The sequence below is a fragment of the Apodemus sylvaticus genome, chromosome 21, assembly GCF_947179515.1.
Source record: "Apodemus sylvaticus chromosome 21, mApoSyl1.1, whole genome shotgun sequence".
Lineage (NCBI taxonomy): Eukaryota > Metazoa > Chordata > Mammalia > Rodentia > Muridae > Apodemus > Apodemus sylvaticus.
Genome location: NC_067492.1, coordinates 34,736,527 through 34,756,719, shown reverse-complemented (window position 1 = coordinate 34,756,719; position 20,193 = coordinate 34,736,527). Strand labels below are relative to the sequence as shown.

Below are 20,193 nucleotides of genomic sequence, written 5' to 3'. Positions count from 1 at the left end.
TGTGCTCTACACAAAGATGTCTTAAAAGACAGCTGCAAACAAAACAAAGACAAACAAAAATAAAATAGTATTGTTTTAAAAAAATAGGCAGGCAAGGGATATTCAAATACCACCTAGGCTTAGCATACATGAGGTCTACGGCATCCTCATAAACAATATAAATACAAACAAATACAGGCCTAGCCAGTAGAAGAGATGGCCTAATGCTAAAAAAGCCTAAACTTTGCATTCAAATTTTGGGAAACAGGAGGGATTTCATTCAAGACACTAAAACGTTTACCATGAATGCTACTATGAATGTAAAATCATGAAAACAAATGACCTGAAGTTTACTCCTCAAAGGCATGTTTCAGAACCACTCAATTCTTATCCCTTAGAATCACAGATTTCAAAGCCCCATTTATCTTGTAGACAAAAGAAAAACATCTAGAAACAAAATATGACAAGATCTAGTCCATGGGGCTGAAAAGATGGCTCAGTGGCGTAAAGCACACTTTGTTTTTGCAAAAGTCCCAGGTTCGCTTTACAGCAGTACCCAACCCACATGGCAGCCCACCATCATGCTAACTCCAGTTTCAGGGGCTCACATGTCCTCTCCTCTGTAGACACCAGATGCACCCACATGGTACACATACACACATGCAATGAAAACCACACATGCATAACGTTTATGTACATAAACTTCAGAAATCTAAAGTAATTATAAAGATAGTCCAGTAATGTCTAGTTTTCTAAAGTCTCCTACCTTGTGATTTGTTTGTTGCACCATGGAGATCCGTATGCCCTGCCATCCTGCAGAGCCTTCAGTACCAACAGGTGGCATTCCCTGTATCGCAGCAGTAAATCAGCATCAGCACCACTTGTGGCATCTAATAAGCCTTCTACAGCCTACGAACACAAAGGATTTACAAGCATGTAAAACACAAAACTCAACTATTAGAGCTGGAAATCAAACACAAAGTACATAATTTCTGAAGCTTCAGAATTCTTATCTCCATTCTCAACTTCTATCTAGTTTAAGCTTTTTCTTTAGTATTTGTCATCTTAAATCTTCTTATAGTTTTTCCACTCATTATAGCTCCAAGAAAATATTATCATATGAAAAAGATGTCCCATAAACCTTACTACTTCTAACTGCTATAAGGACATTCTACGGAAGGGGGTATGGGGTGGGAATCAACAATACTTGGTTTGCATTAATTTTTTTGTTTGTATTAATATTTAAAGCTCAATTCTAAATATATAGAATCAGATATAGACCAAAATCTATAGACCAAGTTCCTTCTACAAGCAATAGCTTAAGAACCAACCTTCTGTAGTAATCCAAGAGCAGCTATCGCATCCCGAGAATTCCGAGACAATACTACAACCTCTAAAAGACTTCGGAGAGCCTGGGCTTGAGGATTCATAGCCAAAGTTGGTGGAATGGCATGTAGGTGCTGCTCCAGTTCTGTGATACACTTATCATAAATCTGAGCTACATCATCTGTTGCCCAAGCTTGCTGTTTTAGAAAAGAAATAGCCAGAGATAAGCAAACAGTTTTAAGGGTGTTCGCTGGCATAATGCACCAATAAAACAGAAGTCAGTCCTTGGCATATCTTGGTCTATTCAGTCTTAGTATTATTAAGTGGGGGTAATGCACGACCAGGACAGACATTTTTAAGAGGCCTGGCTAGCATCAATAAATACAATTTAGTAATCAGCATAATACAATAATGCAGAAGACTGAGTACTGCAAGTGTGCCATCCAGAAAGCCTTTTTCGACTTAACAAAATGTGTTAGCTTTCAAACGATCTAATACTTACTTCCACCAAGTGTTGAAGCTCGACTATGCAAATAAAAACCATTGCTTTTGTGCTTCCCCTTTTTCATCTTCTGAGACACGGTTTCTTTCTCTGTGTAGCCCTGGCTGTCTTGGACCTAGCTCTGCAGAGCAGACTAGCGTGTAACTCCAAGATCTGCCTGCTTCTACCTTCTGAGTACTGACTGGGATTAAGACATACGATTTCACATTTGGCCGTGTGTTTTTCCTACCAAAACTCTACTACTGGACTGGAAAGATAGCTCAGTGGGTCAAGAGCTTACCCTGCAACCGTGACGACCTGAGTTCACATCTCTAGAACACAGTAAAGATGGGTGTGGTAGCATGGGCCTGCAATTGTTCTAACAATAAGACGTGAAATGGCTGAAGCGCTCAGGACAGTAGCCTAGGGTCCATCTTGATATTAACATTTGCATGCTATGGTTATAAAGAAACCACTATAAGCCACATGAGCATTACTGTACATGCATGAAGTGTGATGGATGGATGGATGGAGAGATAGAGAAATAAAAATGATAAATTCTAGCTCAAGGCAAGCCTCAATATAATTGAACCTGTCGCTCCAAATGCTTGTGGTGAGGCTGTGCTTAGCTAAAAGGATTCAAAGACCTTTAAACTCTCTACTTTGGCTGGCACAGTGAAACACGCCTTGAATTCCAGCACTTGGAGGCAAAACTGAGCCAGGATAGTCAGGGCTACATGCTATCCTGCTGGGGGTGGGGATGTCACTACTTTGTAAACCAGTAATTAAAAAACAAAAAATCTAAGGATGTAGTTTAGTGGGTAGTGTGCTTCTTTAGTATAAAAAAAGGTCAATCTTCAGGACCTCAGAACCAAGTGCAGTGGTGTTGTACATTTGTAATTCTAACATTAAGGTGGTGGGTCCTTGGCTAGCTACAGAGTCTAAAGTGCGTCTGGGCTCTATGAATCCCAGTCTCACATATAAAAAAATAAACACACACACACACACACACACACACAAACAAGCAAACAAAACTTATTTGTGTATACACATTCAGAGAAGGCAACGGGAGGAGAAATACTGAGACTGAATGGGCAGTGTTCAATATTAGTAAATGATACCCTAGTTACCAAAATTCCATTCATACCTACAGGTTGTTGTTGATCAGGGAAGACTCAGAGCCCCTCAAAACAGAAGAAGCTACTACAATTACAGCTGCCAACCAGAAAGAGGTGCAAAACCACAATGCTTAAAACAGTACACGTTGGTTATAGGACAGAAGAAAAAAAAAAGCTAGCAATGGCTGTAAGCTTCCTCTCTGCTAGGTAGCTTTCTTGTCTTAGGAAACTACTCTGTAGGCTGCTGGGGAGTTACCTGTAGCCCTACTCAGCTATGAGCCATGTAAGCTATACCAATCTGTCAGGCAAGGTATGCGTACTGGTGCGACAGTGGCATGAATGTGGGGATGATCTGCATCTTCTGACTGGAGTCAGTACCACTCCAAGGAGGGAATTCAAGCCCGACACTATAAAACTGGCTAAAAGTCCATGGCTGGGAAGATCAGAGACTCTGGTGGGGAGAGAAGAAATTACTACTTTTGTTTGGCTAAAGTGGACATGTTGTCAAACTGTCTACTATATATTGATCTTTATACTCTTAAGATAAATGCACCTCTCAGTCTATGCTGCAAAAGTTTGTTTTCCAATGGTTAACAGTGAAGACTGGTCAAGGAGCTGAGAATGAGTATCTACTAAACTCAGCCCTGAACAGATATTAGTATCACTTCCTCCAAGGCGTGGGGAGAATGTGAACAATTTAAGAGGCAGATAGCAGGAGATGTCCTCCATAAAGAGGTCTGTGTATGTGATGGGGACTCCCAGCAGCTCTGCTCACAGCACTAGGTACTAGAACTTATTATGTATACCAGTCTGGCCCCAAACTCAGAGATTCTTGAGGCACACACTCCCCACCACCACCACCACCTCCTGCCATAATGTCAGGCTGAAACTTACTTTTCCGCAAGTGACAAGCCTGCACAGAATTCTGATAGGACAGTTAACACAACACAAGCACAAGGCGGACCATCAACACTCCACCAGAAATGAACGACAGGTACTTGAGGCTGGGTGGAGAGGGAATCATTGTTTTTTTTGGGGGGTGGGGTGGGGGTATAGTTGATGTTAAGCTGCTAGGATCCAGTAAAAACCTCAACTATACTCACACAGATGCAGGCTGCCCTGCTTAAATTCAGCAGGTTATTTATTTAATGAGAGTATGGATGCATATGTGGAAGTCAAAAAACAATTTACAGGAATCTTTTTCTCTTTCCTGGGACTCCAGGGGAACTGGAGACAGATAAATGAGGAGATAATAGAGATGAGATTAATGAAGAATAAACTTTAAACTATTTTTAAAAGAGATGAGAGCCTTCCGAGAATACATATTCCATAAAGGCATTTATATCATTTTCTTTCTAAAAGAAAATCAACAGAAGCAAAGTGGACAGCAGCTCAACAACTTCAAGTGGTTGATGGGAAAATGTTTTCCTTGTATTGTCAACCTCAATTAAATGTCTCACACAATCTTAGAAACTCTTCCTTTGATGAAATTTAAGTATAAATTAAAGAAACAAGACAAAAAAGATATGGCCCCTTGTTCTAGAAAGACTCAGTGAACAAGTATAGGGCAAAACCAGAATGGGGAAGTGGGAAGGGGTGGGTGGGAGGACAGGGGGAGAAAAGTGGGGTTATGGGACTTTCGGGGAGTGGGGGGCTAGAAAAGGGGAAATCATTTGAAATGTAAATAAAAAATATATCGAATAAAAAAAAAAGACAAAAAAAAAAAAAGATAAGGGAAATCTAGAGTTAAGTTACCTTGAGCTAAACAGTAGTCAGCCTAGTGCCAGGATGTACCAGACTGCCTGCCAATCTGTGACCCAGTGGCTTCCACACCCTACCCAACCTGTGACCCAGTGGCTTCCACGCCCCTACCCAGTAACAAGCTTCAAGCAGAAAGCAATGCATATTAAATTATATTTCACAACACAAACAAATGAGGTATTTACCTTCATGGGCTGAGCTAAAAACCCTGTAGGCTGACTTAAGTCATTTGTGGGTAAGAAGCCAGGCACATTTCGTGCAAACTCTTCATAGACAGCTAGCTGCTTTGGGTCCACACCACCAACCTTAAAAGAAGAAAACCTTTTTTTTTTTTTTTGGTAGAATTTACTTCTTAATCAAAAGAAACTTTATTATTATTATTATTATTATTATTATTATTATTATTATTTTGTTTTGAGGTGGAAGGGTTAAGATGGAGTGTCTCTCTCTGTGGCCCCAAACTCAGAGATTCTTGAGGCACACACTCCCCACCACCACCACCACTACCACCACTACCACCACCACCACCACCACCACCACCTCCTGCCATAATGTCAGGCTGAAACTTATTTTTTGCAAGTGACAAGCCTGCACAGAATTCTGATAGGTCAGTTAACACAACACACGGCAGCATGCAAGCCAACAGACCACAGAAGAGGCTTTCTCATTTTTCTTTTAGAATCAGTGTCATTTACAGTCATTAATAATTCCTTACTAGAGTCCCTACAGCTGCAATCCCAGCTAGCCACTTGGGAAGTAGAGACCAGATGATTATAAATCTGAGGCAGTCTCATCTGCATGGAAGCCGCAGCTCAACAGTAATCACTAGGAGATGCCTCAGGTGAGTCTGCCATAGATTTCTCCCTTGGTGCTGGTGAAGAGGATCAGACCCTCACCAGCTTGTCAGGATCAATAAGGAGCCATCAATAAAAAAGTAAATAGCAAAAAATAAGAAAAGTCAAATTCAAGGTGGGAAAGTTTAAGTACACGAACTCTTTCTATACCAAAACTCAAGTACTGGAGGGACAAGAATTTCCATACTCGCTCTAGGAAAGTGTACTTAGATACATCCCACAGTCCTCCTGAGGGGTCATGCAACAGACACAGAGAACACAAGGGTGGAGCCAGGAGGCCAGGCCTCGATTCTCACTTTTAGCCTGATCTGCTCTGGCATGCGCTCTGCTTGATACGTTAACACCACAGGGTCACAGTATCTGCGTCCTTCCTGCCGAGCGTGTTTCCTCAGCTCAAATTCCTACAAATAAAAAAAGTCACTGAGGTTCTTGTTATGAGACACTTCATCAGATTCAAAGAAGCCACAACGTTATAGATACACGCTAAACACTTACAGTTGCCAATCTCTTGTCCATCTCAGGGCCTGCTTTCTCCACTGCAGTTTTCTGAATAAAACAACAAGCTAACTCACAATTGTCCTGAGCTAACTGAGCAGCGGCCTGGTCCATCATTTCCCTTTGCTGTGGGGATGCAGTCTATCGAGAACACAAGATGAAAGAGAAGAGTAATTTTGAAATGTACAATAGGAAATGCAGTATGCACAGCAGGTGACTACATTTTCTGCTACTACCTATGTATCAGCCAATATCTGCAAATATTCATAATTCTTTCACATTAAGATGAAAATATTTTAAAACATTTCACTAGGTTGTAGTGAACGTATTGAAAAATGTTAACTGTTAAGAAGCAAGAACTCTTAAATCTGATACCCAAGACTTAAAAAGTTACTTGAAGAGACAAAGTGAAGTAACTATATATACAAAGTCACTTTTTTAAAAAAATTTTTTTTTGTTTTTGTTTTCAAGACAGGGGGTCTCCATATAGCCCTGGCTGTCCTGGAACTCACGCTGTAGACCAGGCTGGCCCCGAACTCCGCCTGCCTCTGCCTTCCAAGTGCTGGGATTACAGGCGTGTGCAGCCACCACCACCCAGCACTTTAATGTTTTTATTATGAACTATTTCAACTTCTGCAATCTAAATTCATCTATATTTGAGACCCTGGATCAAAACTTAAAAAAAAAAATCTTTGCTTCTCTAAGAAAATGCTTGGGTACACTGATGAGTATATGACAAACAGCACTAAGCACAAAGGACACACAAAAGAAGCAAATGTGGCACTTTGCCTTAACACAACTTAGAATCTCAAGTGTCCTTCAGTGCTAAGGAGTTTGTCCTAACACACACAGGCACACACAAAGGTTGTTTCAGGATCAAGTAGTCAGTAGCACAGGCCCAAACACTTTACAGACCAGTAATATATTGTATAGTTCACAAAACAGTCTACTTACACGAAGGGCTGAGGCAAAACTGTTTTTTAGGTTGGTAGATATGCTCATCAGCAAAGGTTCCCTGCAAGTAATCATAGCCATTCCAGCTGTCAAGTTCCGCATCATGTGATGAGCAGCTATTCTCATTCTAGATTCCTCAGAATCCAGGGCAAAGTCCTTTCTGACTATCTGTTCACAGGTGGTCATAGCAATCTTAATTGAGCGGTCCACCACAGGGTGCACTAGCTCCTGCACAGCTCGTTCAATGGCCTGCCGCACACACTGCTTCAACTGCGGATGAGCTTGAAATAAAGGGATCTGGAGGGAGGAAAGGAGGTACAGTCATGTTTGCCTCTGGTATTCCTTCAATGCTACAGAAACCACAGTGTTTATATAAAACTAACAAAACTCTAAGACATAGAAGCTAGGAAAAAAGAATTCAGGATAACCTGTGACCCCGTGCAATTTTAACAGACAAACTGTTGATTAAACACATAGTACTTGCTTATAAACATATGGATTTCTAAGTTAAAGTTATGGCTAAATTAATTATTAGAAAGGCAGTATCAGAAGATGGCTTGATAGTGAAAAGCACTTGCTGTTCTTGCAAGTCTCTGGGATATTGTTCCCGCACTCACATGGTGGCTTCACAATGATCCAAAACTCCATTTCCAGGAGATCTGATACCCCCTTCTGACCTTCTCAGGCATACATGTGGCTTGTACATGCATGCAGGCAAAACATTCATATACATAAAAAATAAACGTGATTAATTTTGCATTAAAAATTGTATCTACAGCCTGGCAGTGGTGGCGCACACCTTTAATCCCAGCACTTGGGAGGCAGAGGCAGGCGGATTTCTTGAGTTCAAGGCCAGCCTGGTCTTCAGAGTGAGTTCCAGGACAGCCAGGGCTACACTGAGAAACCCTGTCTCAAAAAACCAACCAACCAACTGACCAAACAAACAAGCCAACAAAAAATTGTATATAGAAACTGCAGTCTGACAAAAAAAAAAAAATGGCTTAATAGCAGGACAAAGTGACATGATAATGAAGGCAAAAGGAAAATACTACAGTATACATTAAGAAGAATCTTTTGAGCTAATATGGATTATCTAAAATTGTGCTTTTTATTGCTGGCATAATTAAATCACTGTGGGGTAGGGTAAGAGTAACAAATAGGAATCCTAATCACTTAAAACAATTGCCTATTTGTAATATATGCATTAGAGATCCCCCACTTCTTTAAAAAAGCCCTGGGAAAGTAACCATAGTTCCCTCTGCCACAAACCAGAATTCAAAGAATCCTGGGGCTGGAGAGAAGGTCCAGGAACAAGCACTTGCTGCTCTCACTCACAATCACCTGTACCTCCAATTTCAGGAGATCTCAGGTCCTTTTGTTGTTGTTGTTGTTGTTGTTGTTTGGTTTTTTGGGTTTTTTTTTTTTTTTTTTGAGACAGGGTTTCTCTGTGTAGCCTTTGCTGTCCTGGAACTCACTCTGCAGACCAGGCTGGCCTTGAACTCAGAAATCTGCCAACCTCTGCCTCTCAAGTGCTGGGATTAAAGGTGTGCGCCACCACCACCTGGCTTTCATGTCCTTCTCTGATCACCTTGGGTACCTAATGAACATGTAGTGCACAGGCATGCATTCAGGTAAAACACATAATCTTTTAAAAGGAGAAGGATCAGTTTTTACTCACTGTAGGGTTTAGAGTAATATGAGGTGCCAGGCCTGCTAGAGAATAGACATTGATGTCGTGGTAGCTGTACTGTGGCTGTGGGGGAACTGTGGCTGTACACGTAGTACTGGTAGCTGGTGTTGTAGAAGTTGCTACATGTAAAGTAAAAGATAAGAGCACATTTACTGACTGTACACAAACATTAGCTGGACAATAATAAATGGATCTTATCTACTTAAACTGGATCTCAACTCGAGAAGGGGCAGCTGATATCTTATTTTTCCAATTCTGAAAAAGAAATTCTACTATTGTATGAAATATGAGCCAAGTATATGTCTGTTAGTAGCAGTGTTTACAGCACAGGGACATGTTCAGGATAATCCTGTACTAGGCAGGCCAAGCTTTAAATATCTGGCAGTGTTATGGGCATATGTCCTCAACCTAGCCTTTACCAGGCTCACTTGAAATTTGTCAGATGCCAAGAGAAGGTGGGGAAAAAAGTGTAGGGTACTGGTTGGCATAGTCTACCAATTCCTCACTGTTTAATATAACTACATCCCATTCCCAAAGCCATCCCTGCATCACCAGAGAGGCACCTGTGTGCCTCACTAGTGAGTGTGCGCATGTCTCTCTATGTGTGCAATGTGTGTCTGTCTGATTGTGGATTGGTTTTTAAACAGGATCCCAAGCTGCTTCAAGTTCATGTAGCTTACTTAAGTTGGCCTTAAGCTCACAATCCTCCTTGTTTTAGTTTCTCAAGACTAGAACCCTGTACCCCTAAACCCAGTCCTGACTGTCTTGATACAGATAATATTCTCCTTGTATGCAGGACTGACCTGGCAAACCTAGGATTTTAAGAAATAATGCATACTATTATGTCATTCAAGTACTTGTGATACTTCAATGTTTTAAGAGATAAGCTAGCAAGGTTATGATATAAGAACAATTCATTTACTCATATTTAAGATTATCTTAAAAAGATAGTGAGACAATTTACTGAGAAGACTACCCTTAGATGTTACTCACACTTGATAATTAGAAGGTACACAATACGGGATAGTTACTAACTAGGTGGCTCATGTGGAGTGGCACCATCTGAGAAGGTTCTGAGCGACTTCTGCACTTACTTGTTGTTGTGATGGCAGGAAGCTCTTCTGGCTGTTTGACATCTTTCTTTGGAGCAGAGAGTTGTTCATCTAGGTTCTTCAGGCGATCTTTGTCTTTCAACAGGTTTCCAGGTTTAAGCTCATTGATGTCTAATGCAAGGTTCTTACAGAGCACCTCAATCTCAAACTTCAAGTTTAACTGCAGAATTCCAGCATATTAGAATAAGAGAATATTTGAGCTTTGTCCATAATATATCCTACCATTCAATTCAATGGTGAAAAAAAAAGGTGCAATGCCCACTGCCTACCCCCTGTACTGGTCTATCTTTACTGCAACATTCAATCATCTTATGGCACAGAGAAGAGAGAAGCAATTATTTTACCTTTAAGTCATGCTCCTGGTGCAGCTCAGCCAATACATTCATAATTGCCATTGTCCAGGGATTTGGTGGTCTAAAAACCTAAAGAAGAGCTATTATATTAAGCCAGTTCTAAATCAAACCTTTACTTTGTATTATTTCAACATTTAAAAAATTAGATAAACATGACCATGTCAAAAGTCCCATTGCTAGATACATCACATCCCAGGAAAACAACAAAGCTGAAAGCCTTTAAATACATTTAGCCTCTTTACCTAACTTTACAAATTATCTAGAATTAACAAAGGAGGACTTATTGAACTAGCTCTATGTGCCAAAAAATAAAGCTATAATCTCTTGGGAATCGTTTTAGCAATCTTACAAATTCACCACGAATAACATTTGCTCACCAGACTCCGAATGCTGGACTCTAGAACTTTGGCAACAAAGGGCACGACATAGAGCAGCTCCTGCTGTCCTTTGACATAAGCCTCTAACAGCAAAGACTTCACATCCAAGTCCTAGAATTTTAAAACAGAAATGTTGAGAAGCTGATGTTCTTCTGTTCTTGAAGTCCTCAGGGAAAGGTAAAATAAGAACCTAAGAATGGTATCTCATAAAAAGCTCATTTCCCAAAATACAATCAATACATTATTTGACCCTTGCCTGACAAAAAGCACACCCCACAGGCTTTTCTGTATCCTAAAAAATCCTGAGACCATGAGCATAGAATTAAGAATTCAGACATGAAGTCGGGAGGTGGTGGTGGTGGAGACACCTGTAATCCCAGCACTCTGGGAGGCAGAAGCAAGTGGATTTCTGAGTTCGAGGTCAGCCTGGTCTACAGAGTGAGATCCAGAACAGCCAGAGAAGTCCTGTCTCGAAAAAGCCAAATCCAAAAGGAAAAAAAAAAAATTCAAACATGGTCAATGTCTTACAAAATTCCAGTGACTAGTTTTGAACTCTAGCCAAGTTCAAAAACTCACCGTGTGTAAGATGGGTTTATTTTTAGCTAATGTGATCATTCCTAACCAATGTCCCAAGTTCTTCAGCAAAGAACGATCTGAGAAATTGGCCGCAGCTTTATCAGAAGTCAGCAGCACCTGCGATAATACAGGATTTATAAAATATAAGTGAACAAGTTTATAAAATAAATTCTCATTTTCGTATTTGAGAGTTTCACTGGAATTTTTAAAAGTAATCAATTCTGAGCATATACACAAAGTACATCTATCCCATGTGCCATGTTGGTATTGTGTTCATTAGCAAACTGTTGATATTATCTTTGAAAAATATTTTAAGGTGCTAAGAACAATAGTCATCTACCATGTACAAGACCCGAAATCAGAGTCCCAGCATGAGAGAGAGAGAGAGAGAGAGAGAGAGAGAGAGAGAGAGAGAGAGAGAGAGAGAGAGAGAACACAAATGAATGGTTATTATTTGCCTCAGAGTACATGGGAAATCACAGACTACAATAATCCTTGGTATAAAAGATAGTATGGCTGAACAATCATGTTCCTTAACTCCAGAAAGCAACAGCAAAATGGCATGAGTCAGCTGTGCAACAAGGAGCCAGGAATTCTTTTGCACTACAGCGTAACCAAGAATGGGGAAATTTCCCATACATAGGTTTAAATATAGTGCTAGTTCCTAAGCCTGCCCCAAGGCACTCAGAAACCAAGGGGCCCATCTCCATCTGGTTTGTACTGTTTCTGTACAAAGTTTCCTGAAGTTTAGAAATAAAGTAGTTGAACTTTACAGAATAAGTATACTAAGAGTTTGACTTATACTACATAGGATCCCAGAACAAAAGCTATTTGAAATAGGTCTGAAATCGAGGTATTTTAACATTCAACCAGCAGAATGAGTTTTCTGTAAGACTATTTCTTAAAAAACCAGGAAAGAGAAACCTGAGAACTTATTGTACCTAATCTCCAAAGAGATAAGAAAGAAGTGCACTCACCACACGCATAGACATGACAAGTCAACAAGATGGCATGCCACAAAAATCCTGAGTCTTGTTACATACAACAGGAAGTAAAATTCTGAGCCCATACATGGAAGGATAAAACAAATTGTGAAGATGGACTCTACTTAAGTCATACATAGGGTCTACTTAAGTCACACATAGGGTTATGTCTAGTCCAGCCAGACAGTTGGGCCAGTCAGTTCCCAAGCTGACATTCTGATGTTCTGCAAGAGAAGCACCTCCTGAAAGCTGTCCTCTGAGACATGCATGTGCAGATACTCGACAAACGTCACTTAAATGTATATGGAACCCAGGAGGTGACACTCCGGACAAAATCTATGGCACTTTCAATGGCCATCTAACATAGACAGCACAAAGAAAAACAACAAATCTTCCCAAGTTCCACCTGCCAAGATCAACCTGAAAGCAAATACTGAAGGAAATATAAGAACTCTTCTTACTTTAATGTTTCTGTAGGTTTCATTCAGAACCATCTTGTTAAATTCAGGATTCTTCAATGTATCAAGAAAGTTTGAATACAGGCTATGAAAGTTTGGCTCAATACTGACTCTTTTCATAACTAGATACTGGGAAACCCAAGGCATAAATTCTTCCTTCACAGTTTCTTTAAGCTCTTCAACCTGGCCAAGAAACATGACAAAGCAGTAGAGAATTAGGATTTAAAAAAGAAAAAGATTAAATGAAGTCCAGGTTCTCTGAATCACGACACACAACATCTGGTTCTCACAAAACTGTAACATGATATTAAACTATTGGGCTTGGCCTTACCCATGACACGCTAACAAGTGATCTTCAGTTTTTAACAGATATGCTATGTACTTCTTTAAAGGCAGAGCTTTCCTATGAAATAGCCCAGGCTGACCTCATTTCACCTTCATCTTTCCCTCAGCCTCAAGTGTCAGAATTATAAGTTCACAAGAACCAGTATGTTAAAGTTACAGAAAAACCTATTTACCGCGCGTGTGCGTGCGTGGTGTGTGTGTGTGTGTGTGTGTGTGTGTGTGTGTGTGTGCGCGCGCGTGCGTGGTGTGTGTAGGATCTCTCTATGTAACCTTAGGTGGCTTGGAACCAGCCTGCCTCTATTTCACTGCGTGTCACCAAGCTCACTGTCATTTCAAAACACTGTCTTAGGAGACAAGTACCACTCTTATGCTTTTCACAGCTCTACCTCGAGGTGCTCACGGGGTATAATGAGCAATTAAAGGAGTTTCTGGAGGAACATAAAACTTTCTACCAAAGTTCGGCATGGCAGTGCATACTTTCAATCCCAGCACTTGGGAGGCAGATAAGAGTCCAGAGGCCATCCAGGTTAACAAAGTTGAGTTCCAGGCTGGCCAAGGCTAGTTAATGAGACCTTGTCTCAAAGAAAGGAAGGAAAATAGCACTTCCTGTACTGGCTAGTTTTGTCTGTCAACTTGACACAGGCTGGAGTTATCACAGAGAAAGGAGCTTCAGTTGGGGAAGTGCCTCCATGAGATCCAGCTGTGGGGCATTTTCTCAATTAGTGATTAAGGGGGGAGAGCCCCTTGTGGGTGATACCACCTTTGGGCTGGTGCTCTCGGGTTCTATAAGAGAGCAGGCTGAGCAAGGCAGGGGAAGCAAGCCAGTAAGAAACATCCCTCCATGGCCTCTGTCTGCATCAGCTCCTGCTTCCAACACTGCTTGAGTTCTAGTCCTGACTGACTTTGGTGATGAACTGCAACATGGAAGTGTAAGCTCAATAAACCCTTTCCTCCCCAACTTGCTTCTTGGTCATGATGTTTGTGCAGGACTAGAAACCCTGACTAAGACACTTCCCTTCTCAGGAGAGCATGACATTATTTTTAAAAGGCTACAACTCATTATGAAACAATACTGTAACAAAGGATACTGTTTAATTCCTATAAAAAATACCTTAAAAAATGATTTAAGTCATGCGCCACCACATCCAGCTAAAATCCTATCTTTTAAACTGAGTTTGTGGGGTTTTATTTTTTATTTTTTGTTAAAAGGTTTATTTTATTTATATGAGTACACTGTGGCTGTCTTCAGACACACCAGAAGAGGGCATCAGATCTCATTACAGATGGTTGTGAGCCACCAAGTGGTTGCTGGGAATTGAACTCAGGACCTCTGAAAGAGCAGTCAGTGCTCTTAACCTCTGAGCCATCTCTCCAGCCCCAAGATACTGTTAAACTTGCTCTTAACTGCTGAGCCATCTCTCCAGCCCGTGGGTTTTTATTTTTATTACTTTTATTTTCAAATAAAGAAAAAGCTAGCCTCAAACTCCTTATGTTCAGTTCCTCTCCCTCAGTAGCTTGGACAGACCAACTCACCTGACTTAGGAGTCAAAACAAAACAAACACTAATTCTTTCATCCATCAAGGAAAAGGAGAGGGTGTTTCATAAGCTATTACATTATGCTTACCTTCTGTGTCATATTTGACTGTGAGAGATTGTTGAAAATAAAAGCAATTTTCTCTTGAATATTTTCTGGGGGCTCCACAATCCTCTCAGTTTGATCTGTGGCCACAAGCAATGTATCGATATTTGTTGTATTTATAGAAGGCTAGAAGTAATAATATGCAGTGTTAAAGAAGCTGAAGTGTTTCATTAGAAAGTCCTAGAAAGCACAAGTGTTGGCAAGTGCTCACAAGGTATATTAAAAAAAAAAAGGCACTTGTCTCCAAGCTCAGCCTGAGTTCAATTCCTGGGACCCACATGCCAAAAGGAGCACTAACTCTGACCTCATCATACACACATCATAGCGCACTACACACACACACACACACACACACACACACACACACGAAATAAACAGTAAAATATAAAGGTAATAAACCATTTTTACAAGATTATTTCATTAGCATGAAAAATAAACATGGTATAACTACACTGGTATGATCATTAAACCCATTACTGAATTATATTACACAGTACTCTCTGGGAAATATAGGGAGAAATGTTGATCTTCATGCTTCCAGTAAAAGAACATACACATTCTCTACTACATATTTACACCAACAGATCCTGGAAAAGCAAAAAGACAAACTTACTGGCACATCTTTCTTAAAGCTGACTCCCGTTGGCTTGGTGACTGTAACCGTTTTAGCAACAGTGGTGGTTGTTGAGGTGGTTACCATTGTGTTAACCTGACCTGCAAGAGGAGCTTTTGCTGGAACCTGGGCCTGGGCCTGGGCCTGGGCCAGTGCAATACTTCCAGGGGTAGTGATAGAGCCCTGCATTTTCACAGGAGGATCTCGAGACTGTTGTCCATACTCGATGTACTATATTGGCACACAGGGAAACATATAGAGACATCTTAGTAGCAATCAAGAATTTTTGTCTTTTATGACAGGATAAGAATAATTTTAGTTTCCTTTTAATCCTTGCCCGATATCGGCACCAATACCTAAGAGGATACTGTGAACACCAATAAAGATAAATTACTATGGTAAAATGCTTTAAACTAGCCTGACAAAACAATTTCAAAAAGCATTCTCAGATGTCTGTAAATAAAATTCCTTGTTGGGTAGTAGTGGCACACGCCTTTAATCCCAGAACTTGGGAGGCAGAGGCAGGCGGATTTCTGAGTTCAAGGCCAGCCTTGTCTTCAGAGTGAGTTCCAAGACAGCCAGGGCTACACAGAGAAACCCTGTCTCAAAATACCAAAAAACAAACAAAAAAAACCCATCTTCCTATGTACCACCCAAATTCCTATCTCTAATTAGTATACCCCTCCCCACATACATAAGGTCTGCTCAGTCTACTCAGGATTGCCTTATGTGTTTAACATTGTGGACTTGATACTAATTGACAAGTTAGGAAGCTATTCCTTGGGAAACACTAATTCTCCCTCCTGTAGGGGCTTCATGAGAATTCCGACCCACGCTGTAATCATGGTTGGGAGGCTAAGATTTTAAACGTGATCATTCTTATTCCTTATAATCTATCTACTGTGTGAGAACACTTAGAATTCTAAGAAATTAAACAAATTTCATTACAAATTGGCTATCCAAATGCAAGCCAGAGACATAATGTCTATCATTTGAAAATTAAACACTATAAAGGGTTCTCAAATTTTAATAGAACACAAGAAGATTATGCATTATTTCCTGGGTCTACTTTTGTAGAAAATGACCACCCAGCGAGTTCCTCCATAGAATCTAAGCAGGTAACTTAAAAAAGATTTTGTTTTTTGAAGTATTTGTAAACCAACTTTGGGTTGTGTAATTTTGTTTTGGAGAGTACATAACCTTAGCAAGACTGGAACTCACTATGTAAGACGACTAGGCTGGCCTTGATCTGATGCAGTTCCTAGGATGAAAGAGCTGTGCCAACCTTTGGACTCCATTAGTTCCTAGACTCGGGAAAGTTTTGCATATATACAAAGATTCACTGAGTGAAATATATCAACTGTTCAAAAGTAACACCAGGCCACGAGAAATAGTAAAAGCCTTTTAATTCAACCAAGAAAACCATAGCTCAAAATGACAAAATGAATGACATTTTTATCTGATTAAGGCAAAAAGAGCAAGGAACAATACGCAGATTGAGATCATTGAACAATCTTAATCTTGACATTGTGTCATATGCCTTTAATTCCTGCACTTTAGAAGCAAAGGCAGGAGAATTTCTGAATTTTGAGACAGCCTATTGAATTCTTGGCAGTCAGAGGTACATAGTGAGACCATGTCTCAAACAAATCGAGGAAGAAGAAGAAACGGTGCTGTGGAACCATAAGTAGCGTGCTTGCCCAGGAAGCAAAGGAGCAGCAGGTGAATTCCAAGAACATGTGTGACTTGTGACCCACAAAGTATCCTCTGACCTCCGTACAGGCCATGAAGTGCATATCCTTACACACAATAACAATACAACAAATTAAAAAACCAGCTTAATCTTGCTAGCATTTCTCACAAGACCTCTAAACAATCACTGGAGATCGAGCCTCGGCCCACCTGAAAGGCCATTACAGAACATGGCACTTACCTCCTGCAAATGATGTGGAAACTGCATAAAGTGACTGATAGAAGCCAGGTGTTGACAATACTGAGGGTAGTCCTTCAATCTGCCAAAAATAAATTGTTCATTCATCACTTCATGTAAGTACAGGAAAAAGGCTTTTGTTTCAAACACTATTATTGAAAATCCTTTCTCCACCATTATCTTGAAGAAAACGTCAAATGGAAGACTACCAGCCTAGTGTAGTAAGTGCGTGCGTGGGTGCGTGCGTGCGTGCGTGCCCACATGTGTGATCATGTCTATGCAGCTGCTCAGGGGCCAAGACACCAGATCCCCAGAAGAGGGGCACAAGCTCAAGGCTAACCTGGCTATTGGGGAGGGGGAGACATGGAGATGACCACCAAGATGGGAGTGGGGGTAAAATACACTCAGGAACCTCACTGTACACAGGAAATGAACCATTACCTAGGTATGGACGGTCACTGGGCCTGCAATCCCAGCACTAGTGACAGTGAAGGAGAAAGATCAATTTACTCTGCCCCACAAGTACATACTTTATGGAAGTGTATGCATTGTGTGTAATACACACTAATTATTGCTCTACGAAGAGATACTACCCAGAATGAAGAAGGCTGAGAAGGATGAGGGATGGGGGAAGAAGAAACAAAGAAGTGTCAATCCAGCTACTCACCTATTTTTAAATCTATCTAGTGCAGCAATACCAAAATAATACATTTTAGATCCAAAAGGCTTCCGTAAGGCTTCAAGAACATATCGCAGGGCCAGACCCAATGCCATGTAAGTGACCAGTCCTTTTTCAATTATGCCACCAAACAAGCAGGCTGTTATATGTAATTCTTTATCAGGGTACTGGGGGAAAAACCGATATTCTTCAAATAAGTTCCTCAGCATACAGTTAAATACTTCTCGCTCCCTTTTTATTGTAGAGTCTTTAAATCTCTGCAGCATTTCTAATACCTAGAAAAGCAAGATGAGCACAATATATACATACAAGAAACTTTACCAAGAATCTTCTTTATATACCTTAATAACAGACTTGCTAAGAAAAGCATTTACCAGTGCAAAAAACAGAGCTTAACACAAACATTAAAATTTCAAAAGATTACAACATTTAAGTTAATTTCTAAAAACCTTGAAAGTGCCCATATTTCAAGTTTATAAAAACATGAGAAATTAGGACGCCTGGATACTCACCTCATCCACGGACATGGTTGGGTGTGGGGGGTGATTATATATTCGCTGGAAATAGCTGTTTGCTTCATCATCTATTTCTTTACTAAAGTGCTGATTTGCCTCTGGCCAAACCTGAGACAAGTCGGCTGTGGGGAGGAAAAGGCTATCAGTATACATAGTTAAGTCTTTCAATTCCCCTGGAAAGCTAGAGAGACTAATATGGTTCCAACTTTAGGGGGGAGGAGGGGACACATTATAAAAGAGACTGAAGGCCCGAGACCAAATGATGGATTTTACCACCAGAGCTGTCCAGGCAGACAAGACAGACTTCTAAATAAATTGCTTTACTTAGTTCTTCTACAATATTTTGTAAACCCTACTACAGTAAAAAGCTCAATAGGCTACAACTCCTAACACATTTACCATTAACAAACCCACTCATGATTAGCAAGTCTTTATTGCTTAGTAATAAATATACAATTTAACAAACAACAAAACACACACAAACACAAAGCATGCTACAAACATTAACATTCAGACAAACCTTTCACACTAATATGTACAAGTCAGTGGGCATTGTTATTATGATGATGCAGATGATGCTTATTGGATGCTGTTATGATTATCTCTGGCTGCCCTGGACTTCAGTATGTATCTCTGGCTGGCCTTGAACCTGAGATCCATCTGCCTGTTAGAATTAATGGCCTGCACCACAAACACCTACCCTGCTCCCCACCCGTTTAAAAAAAAAAAATCACTTGTATGTGTTTTGACTGGTGTTTTGCCTGCAGGTTCATCTGTGCACACGCATGGTGCCCTTGCAGAACAGAAGAGGGTGTTTAATCACCCAGTCCAGACAGCTGAGATCTGCCATCTGGGTTCTGGGAATTGAACCTAGGTCCTCTGAAGAGTACTCAGTGCTCTTAACCACCTTTGCTTTAAAAAAAAAAAAAAAAAAAAACCAAAATCCAAAAACCAAAGAACTAGTGTGTATAAATAACATAAGCTAGCTAGAACTCGCTCCTGTCTCTCATGAGCAGGGATTACAAGCCACACCACTGTGCGCCACACCACTGTGCTAGCTCTTTCAATTCTATCTTCCATATTTAGCCCCAGTAATAAAACAGACATGCAAGTCAACCAACAAAGCTGCTGGGTGTATAAATTTTTTTTTTCCTTTTGGACAATATTACTACATAAGTAAGCCTTAAATATTGGTCTTCATATTACACAGTGATATTTATGAGGTAAATAAATAAACCTGCATATGCTAAGAAGGTAATATGTAATTTGACTGAAACAGAAATCTGAGATCTCGGCTGCTCCTTCTTTCTGCCCATGAGAAAGGGTCTGTCAATATACCTCTGAATGGCCTGGGCCAGCTAGGCTACAACTCAGGAAATCCACCTTCTTCAAATGACAGGAGTAAAGGAATGTGACACCACACATGGGGCCCCTGACTTCTTGAAAGCCACACTAACAGATTTCTGTGTGACATTCCAATTGTTCCCTTTCCTATACCTACACCGGGTGACTTGGTGAGGACACCTTTCACTATCATTCTGTTCTGGTAATTCCAAGTACAAGTGAAGTGATGGCTTTTGCTTTATTGATTCACATTTGTGTATTTCCACAAGTCTAAGGATATAGCTAACATAGTGCTAATGACCCTATTACCAACATACAGGTCAATTTTATCTACATAATTTTCTTGACAACAGAAAATAAAATGAAATTTTTACATGTGTCAGTCACACTTCACAATCACAGACAACACTACCACTTACAAGGTTTCATCTTACTCTGCTGGAATGTAGGCTGGTTGAGTCCAGAGGTGCCCAGTTTTCTCTGTACAAAAGGGTCATTGTTCACTGCAGGAAGTCCAAGGGCCCCAGTTCCTATGCCAGTCAGGCTTCCTGTGCCAAGACCACCTACTAGAGAGAATGAAGGCAGCCAGGAGTTTAGTCAGTACTTCCTC

The 20,193-nt window shown here is 40.5% G+C and overlaps 1 protein-coding gene and 1 non-coding gene across 9 annotated transcripts in view; both read right to left on the bottom strand.

Annotated features, from left to right (window-relative positions):
- Cnot1 (CCR4-NOT transcription complex subunit 1) overlaps window positions 1-20,193 on the bottom strand; it is an 80,089-nt gene that overhangs the window by 14,191 nt on the left and 45,705 nt on the right. For 2 of the 8 annotated variants that reach the window (XM_052166922.1, XM_052166927.1), the window contains exons 19-36: window positions 20,003-20,149; window positions 18,237-18,361; window positions 17,713-17,999; window positions 17,049-17,127; window positions 15,116-15,346; window positions 14,488-14,628; window positions 12,521-12,700; window positions 11,077-11,193; window positions 10,501-10,611; window positions 10,115-10,192; window positions 9,753-9,930; window positions 8,647-8,777; window positions 6,969-7,265; window positions 6,015-6,155; window positions 5,816-5,920; window positions 4,851-4,970; window positions 1,311-1,502; window positions 746-888 (exon numbers count right to left, since the gene is read on the bottom strand). In XM_052166922.1, the coding sequence (XP_052022882.1) occupies window positions 746-888; window positions 1,311-1,502; window positions 4,851-4,970; window positions 5,816-5,920; window positions 6,015-6,155; window positions 6,969-7,265; window positions 8,647-8,777; window positions 9,753-9,930; window positions 10,115-10,192; window positions 10,501-10,611; window positions 11,077-11,193; window positions 12,521-12,700; window positions 14,488-14,628; window positions 15,116-15,346; window positions 17,049-17,127; window positions 17,713-17,999; window positions 18,237-18,361; window positions 20,003-20,149 (2,803 nt within the window). Of the gene's footprint in view, window positions 1-745; window positions 889-1,310; window positions 1,503-4,850; window positions 4,971-5,815; window positions 5,940-6,014; window positions 6,156-6,968; window positions 7,266-8,646; window positions 8,778-9,752; window positions 9,931-10,114; window positions 10,193-10,500; window positions 10,612-11,076; window positions 11,194-12,520; window positions 12,701-14,487; window positions 14,629-15,115; window positions 15,347-17,048; window positions 17,128-17,712; window positions 18,000-18,236; window positions 18,362-20,002; window positions 20,150-20,193 lie in introns of those variants that run through there. The other 6 variants (XM_052166925.1, XM_052166929.1, XM_052166924.1 and 3 more) reach the window with 4 other exon arrangements.
- LOC127672242 (small nucleolar RNA SNORA46) lies at window positions 11,601-11,735 on the bottom strand. Its single transcript, XR_007974900.1, has one exon. It is a non-coding gene; the product is annotated as a small nucleolar RNA SNORA46 (small nucleolar RNA).